The sequence below is a fragment of the Bidens hawaiensis genome, unplaced genomic scaffold, assembly GCF_021521415.1.
Source record: "Bidens hawaiensis isolate Kalapana, Puna unplaced genomic scaffold, B.hawaiensis_p1.1 tig00018958_1, whole genome shotgun sequence".
NCBI lineage: Eukaryota > Viridiplantae > Streptophyta > Magnoliopsida > Asterales > Asteraceae > Bidens > Bidens hawaiensis.
In genome coordinates, this window is record NW_027492879.1 from 107707 (window position 1) to 115767 (window position 8061).

At 35.6% G+C, this 8061-nt stretch overlaps 1 protein-coding gene across 1 annotated transcript; it reads right to left on the reverse strand.

Moving 5' to 3' along the window:
* Window positions 1-4153: 4153 nt before the first annotated feature.
* On the reverse strand, window positions 4154-6900 carry LOC143557408 (uncharacterized). Its single transcript, XM_077046485.1, has one exon. The coding sequence runs from the start codon at window positions 6502-6504 to the stop codon at window positions 4273-4275; it is 2232 nt and encodes a 743-aa protein (XP_076902600.1). The 5' UTR covers window positions 6505-6900; the 3' UTR covers window positions 4154-4272.
* Between the last annotated feature and the right edge of the window lie 1161 nt (window positions 6901-8061).

Genomic DNA, 8061 nt, shown 5'->3' on the forward strand with positions numbered 1-8061 from the left:
CCAAGACCATGATGTTGGAACCGGATTTTGGATGCAAGTTCTTAGTGAAGCTATGTAGTTTTTGGAGTAAGAAAGAAGCAAACAAAGTGCAAGTTTCTCAAGGAGGAAGAGAAGATCAGAGAGTATATGTTAACTCTCAGATTTGGTGTGTGTTTTATGGCTGAGTTGTATTTCTTTTATAGAGGGAGGAATGCAAGCCTTTTATCCAATGGATAAACTAATGAACCTCCAGTTTGGTAGAGGGTTGACCATTTATGGGCGGGAAGCTTTTGACCTTCGGTTAATGATTATAATAAAATTACTTTTTCTGAGTGTGTCCCCTCTTTTACGGCAGATGGATGATGTGAACAGTGATTTGATGTGGTACTGTTGCGCGTGCTTACTGTTCACGTCGTTGTTTTTTTACTTATTTGGGCGGGAAAACTAACCTTTTAACCTTCTAACCTTTTAGCGTTAATGTGTAAAAGCCATTTTACCATACTTTGAGCTACCCCCGTCATCAATAACTAATAAGAACACCCCAAATAAAAAGAATAGTGTCAAAGTTTAACAAAAATGAGGGCTAGGATGCTTACAAAAATATTCATGAAGTTCGGGACCAAAGTTAAACTTAACGCAACTTTATTGATTAAAGGATACTCGGTCACTCACATAAAATAAGTTTTAATTAATCTACTCAATGGTTTTGATAGATGATTTTATTGGAGAGTTGTTTGCATTCTCTTTTGAAAGCTTTGCAGATATGAATGCAAACATTAGAGTAGGTTAGTAACTATTTTATTTATTAAACTTAACTCAAATTTATATTTATTGAAATACGAATTGTTATAAATTGGTTGTGGCTAAATGGTAGAGCACTCACTTTATTAGTGAGAGGTAGGGGGTTCAAATCTCACTATCACCAATTTACATGGGAGATATGAGGGATGACCCTGGCTTGCCAGGGTTCGAGTTCTGATCTCACCCGGTTTTACCGGCTCCTCGCTGTCGTGCCATTTGGCGTGGGGGTCGGGTTTTATCAGGTGAATCCCTCAATAGGTAAACCGCTAGGGGCTCCGTCCGTCTGGACTAGTGGCCGGCTCGGGCTACCTTTAGCCAATGGGGGTCGCGTATGGAGTACCCGGCGTTACTTAGTTGGTCGTTAAAAAAAAACATACGAATTGTTTTACTTATTTACTTATTTTTATACAGATATCGGTTGCGTTACTCACTGAAAGCCCATTACTTCTTTTGAAAAAAAGGTCCTGATGATGTCATAATGAATTTAATAGTTAAAGACGATTAGTGAGTATCCGTATTACATTTTATTTATTTATTATTTTGCATATTTAATCATATATATTCCTATATTAATGATGTTTTTATTTAAATTTTCTATAGTAACCGGGTAAATAATATGACTCTTTTTGGTGATTATGCAAAACAAATGGACGCATATATCACCAAATACCCTAATGCTTAATAGTTGTATTGAAAAAGAAGGCGTTCTTTCCTCCTCAAGTCAAAGGTCAATTTTACCGTCGGCCATTTGCACGGTGAATGAGGATTTTCTAGATCGAACACCATTTAACTTAATAGCATAGATAGAACTTGATAAGGTCTGTTGTTATTATTTCGATTTTTTTCAGATATATATAAACGTGCTTTATATAAAGTTCTGTTGTTATTATCTATGACATTGATGATGATGATGATGATGATGATGATGATTAATAAATCCAAGGAAAACCAAGTTTCGGGTGACATATCTGGAGATAAAAACAATCTATTAACTCCAAAAAAGGAAAAATAGATGTGTTCATGACTTTAAGAACAACATTTGTGTTTCTTTTCTTTTTGAGGTTGTGGTCATGTTTTTCCGGTAAATACGTTTATGTTTTCATTTTTTTTTATTATTATGTTTGATAAATGGTTGTTTGGTTTGACATTAGAAAAGTTTTAACGGTTTATCAATAATGGTTTGTTTTATTTTGAGGTTTCCAGTTATTTTTTACGGGTAAACACATTTACGTTGGTAGTTAATATTATTGGTTGGTTTGACATTTGACAAGTTATAATCATGGTTTATGTTCAATTGTTCATTGTTTGTAATAATAAATTTTGTAATTTTTGTTTTCAAATTATTAAACGATTTGTTTGATATATATATATATATATATATATATATATATATATATATATATATATATATATATATATATATATATATATATTCACCTAACCCGTGTAACATACAGGTTAGATACATACAGGTTCTAACCTCTAGTGAAAACTAATATTATCGTGGGTCATTTTATGTGACTTTATTTATAAATGGAGTTGACTTATAAAGGACTACTAGGCGTAAGTCGAGTAGTGCAATCAGGAACTTCAGGTACACTGCCGCCAATGACTTGGCAATTGGAATTGGGTAACAATTTCATGTAGTAGAAACCGAAGACTTTGGTGATCAAGAAATCAATGATTGGTTGGCTCTTCTGGGTAAGTGATTCGGGTACACCGCAACCGATATATCAGGTTCTGTCAGGTATCAATCAGGTGGCTTTTTTTTATTGGTTGCTCAATTTGGGTAGCTTGGGTAAATCGGGGTGCGCCCTTGATACCCTAGCTCATCAAAACTGAAACTTGCGGTTTACTCAAACCACATTCTTACCTTGGTTCGAGCTCTGCTCGTTTATAAACTGAATTAACTCGACTTGACTTGTTTATAAACCAAGGTTGCAAAAGTCGCTAGGCGGACCCTAGGCGGCCGACTGGGGAGTTTGGTGTACTCGGAGTACTCGGGGAATATTCGGAGAGTACTCGGACATGGTAAATATATAGAAAATTAATTTTTGGATATTATATATATGTCAAATATCATAAGTTTACTAATATTTATAATAAAATATGTGAATATCAATATAAATAAAAGAAATACATTTTTAAATAATAAAATATTCTAAAAATTACTAATCATTAATTAAAAAAATGATATTTGTTATATAATATTATTGAAATACGAACCATGTTTTATTTTTTTGAGTCAAAATCGGTCAAAGTTCACCGATACGATGTGGTTCTGGCTGGGTTGACCACATTTGACCGATTTTAGTAATTAGGCAGATTTACATAAACTCGCATCGGCGACGTACCTTGTAGCGAGTACTCGAAAAGTACTCGGCCTTGTAATCCTACTTTTACAACATTGTTATAAACAAACATTGAATGAGTCACAAACAAGAAGCTTTGCAAACGATAGTAACGACTTCCTTGATGTGATGAGAAACTTTCAATAAAATGGCAACAAAAGTCCCTTGACATCTTCATTTTTCACCTTCATTTTGACATCTAATTATGCCATTTCTATTCCAATTTTCGCATTGTGTCATTGAACTCAAACCAACATGATTTTATCGGGGACTTGTTAATATAATAGTTAAAATGTCTTATGTATGTTTCAAGTAACTCATAGCTAGTAAAGTGACGACAAACAAAATAAAGTACAAAAGCATTGAGCATTGCGACTAGCGTAACCTAACGAAACTACATCATTTTAGACTTGGCGATATGATGAAGGAACTTGTCTTGGGTTATATATTTCGACACACGCAAAGTGCATGATTTTAGCCAATCACTTGTATACAAGGTGAATAACTCTTGAAGGTTGTCAATCTTTATACAACCTAACCGTTGGGGGTGTTTTAGTAGGCTCTGATCTCGAGTCACCTATGACCAGGTCCCCTACACGTTGCAACTCAAACTCTAATTCGGGAAGGCTAAAATCAGTACACCTGATTTCATGACTCAAGCCAATTTGTAGCAACAAGTGTGAACACTTTTGTCTCTAGAATTCGCCAAACAAGTGTTTACAAGTTTAGCATGAAACATTTGAGACTGGTTTTCGGGTATGAGATTAATTTCAACAAATTTGAGATGGTCATGTAAGATGAGACCTGCGCGACTACCCAAACTCTCACTTACGCGTATCAAAAATCGGAATATCAATATATATTATATAAACTTAAGATACAACAAATAGTATGTTACAATTACTAAATTTATAAAATACTTAAAAGTGTAGTTTTACCTATTTTATATTTCAAGTTGGTTATTTAGGTGAGTTTAAGAACGTATATTGTAGCGAGTAACACTTAACCGCGCAAGGACAAAATAACGTATCAAACGTGATGAATATTGAGAATAACAACATATAATCTAACTGTAAAAAACATAGAATACTAGCAACATATCACTACAACAAAGTACAAAAAGATGGAAACATTTTACCCCTCACCAATAACCTCTTTTCGGCTTCCGAACACTAAGAAACCGATCCAACGTCACCAACGCATCTTCAAATTTTCGAACTTTAAGATAACCCGTTATCATCTTCACTTCATTTTCCGGAAATTTTGCGGTTTTCATAATCTGATCCACTACCTTAACCAAAGTATCCTCCATTTTTAAAGCACAAAGCCCTTCAGCCAACATATAAATAGAACCAAACTCAGGTATATAACCTTTTGAAGTCATCTCAAACACAAAGTCAACTGCTTGACCAATTTGCCCTCCACCAGAACACAACCCCTTTGAAACAATCTTATATGACACCTCATCAGGAGTACACCCTTTTTGCTCCATTTCTCTAAAAAACTCCATCGCAGCATCCGCACCGCGCTTCTTAAACAACGTTTGAATGACCGGATTATAAGCGTACGGTGTCACAACCATGTTTTTTAACTGAATACTTCTAAGTAACCTGCACGCAACTTCAATTCGTCCCGCTTTACATAACCCTTGAATCAAAGTCCCGTACGTTACAATATCGGGTTCGCACCCGTTTGTAACCATAACTTGAACGATATCCGTTGCTTTCTTTATATCACCCGTTTTACAAAAGTGGGAAAGAATCGAATTATAGGTAAACTTATCGGGTTTTAGCCCTTCGGTTATCATCTGGTCCATAAGCATAGAGGCTTCCTCAGCCCGTCTGTTCTTGCAAAGCCCGTCTATAAGTATGTTATACGACGTCATGTTTCTAGAAATCCCGTTAAGCTCCATCCGGTCGAAAATCTCACCGGCTTCTTCAATTTTCTTGTTTTTACAAAACCCGTCTATGAGAGTGTTGTAAGTTATCACGCTTCGTGTGCAGTTACTTGATTCCATTTCTTTTAATATTTTCAAAGCGGAATCAAGTTTACCTTTTGAGCAATACCAATCGATTAACATATTGTAAGTAAACTCATCCGGTTGACACCCGTTGTTTTTCATGTCTTCCAACATTTGGAGTGCGGTTTCAAATTTGCCCGATAAGCAAAGGCTTTGAACTAGAGAATTGAAAGTCGAAGCATCGGGTCGGATTCCTTTGCTCGTTAAGTTAAGAGCGAGCTTAGAAGCTGCTTCAACTTGGTTTTCGTTACACAAACCGTTAATAATCGTGTTGTACGTTACCGTGTCGGGTGAAACGTCCCCTTCAAGCATTAGGTTAAGAATCTCATTCGCGCCGTCAACATTACCATATTTGCATAACCCGGATATCACCGTGTTGTACGTGTTCACATACGGGTCGAAACCGTGTTGAATCATAACATCCATAATCTCCAAACCCTGACTCACGTGGCCCGCTTTGCATAACCCGTTAACCAACGTGTCGAATGTAACCCGGTCAGGATAAAACCCGTCATTTGTCATTTCTTGAACGAAAGTCAATGCTTCGGAAACTTGACCCATTTTGCAAAACCCGTGAATCAAAGTGTTAACAGTTAAATTCGTTGACTGACATTGACTCGATACCATTTGTTCACGGATCCTTAACGCGCCGTCTAAATTCCCGTCTTCGATATACCCGTCCATCAGGGTCGTATACGTCTTTTCATCGGGAGTCAACCCGTGAGCAGGCATTTCTTCCATCATCAAAATCGCAAGCCTCATTTGTTTCACTTTACAAAGAGATTTAATCAATATATTAAAAGTTGCAACGTCTCGTTTAATTCGTTTACTACACATTAACGAGTGAACATCTTCAACTAGTTTCAACTTATTCGCGTCAACAAGAACATTTAACAAGAAATTATAACTACTTGTCCTTGGTTTCACTCCAAACTCTTCTTCCATAATAAACAATACACAAATAGCCTCATCATATAAACCAAACTTAGCAAAACTTTCAATCAAAATGAAAAAAGTATCTTCCTTAACCTTACACGAAGACCGTTTCATTTCATCCAATACGCCTCTAATCGAGTCAACCGAGCCTACTTCACCAAGCTTTCTAAGCATCTCCTCATAAATTCCCAAAGACGGTTCAAAAGCTGGTTGCTTTAATGCCTCTTTAAACACATCTATCACCGCGTGTTCATCGGTTTCACCACGCAGCATATCAAGAACATCTTGTTCATGGTGTTTAGTGGATGCAAAGGTAACAAAATTTGGGAGCCTTGTGGGAGTTGAAAATAAAGATGAGTAGTTATAAATTTGAGGTAGAGTCCAGGGCCCACAACTTAAACAAGAGGAAAAAGCCATTGGAACTAATTAAACTATCAAATTGTAAAATGAGAACTCATTCAGGCATTTCAACAAACACCTGGTGGGCAACTTCAATTTAGCATCGTTTTGGGCGAATAACCAAATTAATCATAAACCCATATAGGATATACAAGAAAGATTCAACATACAAATTTGTAGCACCAGATATGAAGGATTTATGCTGATTCGAGCATGAATTTGAGTGGATAAAGTGAAAGATATGAAGAAACTGATACTGGGTGGGTTACAGGCAATAGGCAAATTATTACGAACAAGAAATCTTTGAGATGATTTAGTGAAGAGTGGAAGAACAAAAACCAGATGTGGGAGAATGAATTGAGGAAGTCTTGTATGGTGATGTTAATGGATAAAGTATCTTGAATGAGCAGAGCAGCTATGGGTTTATGAATTTGGTAATATGTAAATGTTTAATACCTATTTTACCCTTGGTTTTATTTTAATATTAGGATTAATGTTTTAAAACCCGTATTTTATTTATACCGGATTTAGTTTAAGAATGGTACAAGTACAACCGTTTGAACCGAAATATACTGGAATGTTCAACCGTTTTGAATAATTTACATTGTAATTTCATATAAAATTATAAACACAATTTCAACTCAGAAAATAACTTAAGAGTACATTAATAAACATCACACTTGAACCAAATATCACACATGAACAATGGTCGATTCAGGTATAAAGTTTGTACTTTGTATACGAAATTTGTCAATTACAAAAGATGTTAATAAACCACCATTGGATTTGTATGATACAAAATTGGTTGATTAACGAATCGTTGTTTACGTGTTTACTCATTTCAGTTTTATCCGTATGTTAAAAGTCATTTTTAAAAAATACGGCCATAAAAAATATCAAAAATCTTTTGGATTTAAAACCAGTTTGCCGGTTTAAACCGGTATTTTTAAAAAGCCGACAGTACGATGTTCTAGTAACCTGACCAAAAATACTAGGCTCTAAATACCGGTGGCCTTACAAAAATCTGGTATAACCGGTTCAACCAGCTGGTACGTATCGGTTTTTAAAACACTGCTTAGGGGGCGTTTGGTTCGTGGAATGTATTGAATTGGAATTGGAATTGGAATTGGAATTGGAATTGGAATTGGAATTTATATGAGAAATGGAATTTGAACCGGAATTGTTAAATTCCTTTGAAATCCATACTATGGTTGGTTATATGTTTTGTTGAAAGAAATGGAATGAAAAAAATACTTAATAAGACAAGTTTTCCCTTTTAGTTTAACAAATATTACCAACCCCACCCCCTTTGAAAAGTCCATTTCTTCACCTGTTGTTGATTCGAGCATCACCATCTCAAACTTTTAAAAAGAGAAATTCCATTATCAATCACCAGTGCCGGTCATTCCGTCAACTGCTTGTCACTCTGTCAACCACCATCTCCAATTACCACAGTCAATCAGAATTCTAATTAAGGAAAAAAATGGGTTGTGTTGGTTTAGATATGTTCGGAAAAACTCGGGTGTGGCTGCGATGCTTTAGCGGTGTTTCCAGGTCGAGAAAACTTGGTTTAGA

What these genes read in the sequence shown, in the direction of transcription:
- LOC143557408 (XM_077046485.1), bottom strand. Translation starts at nt 6,504, where the DNA reads ATGGCTTTTTCCTCTTGTTTAAGTTGTGGGCCCTGGACTCTACCTCAA.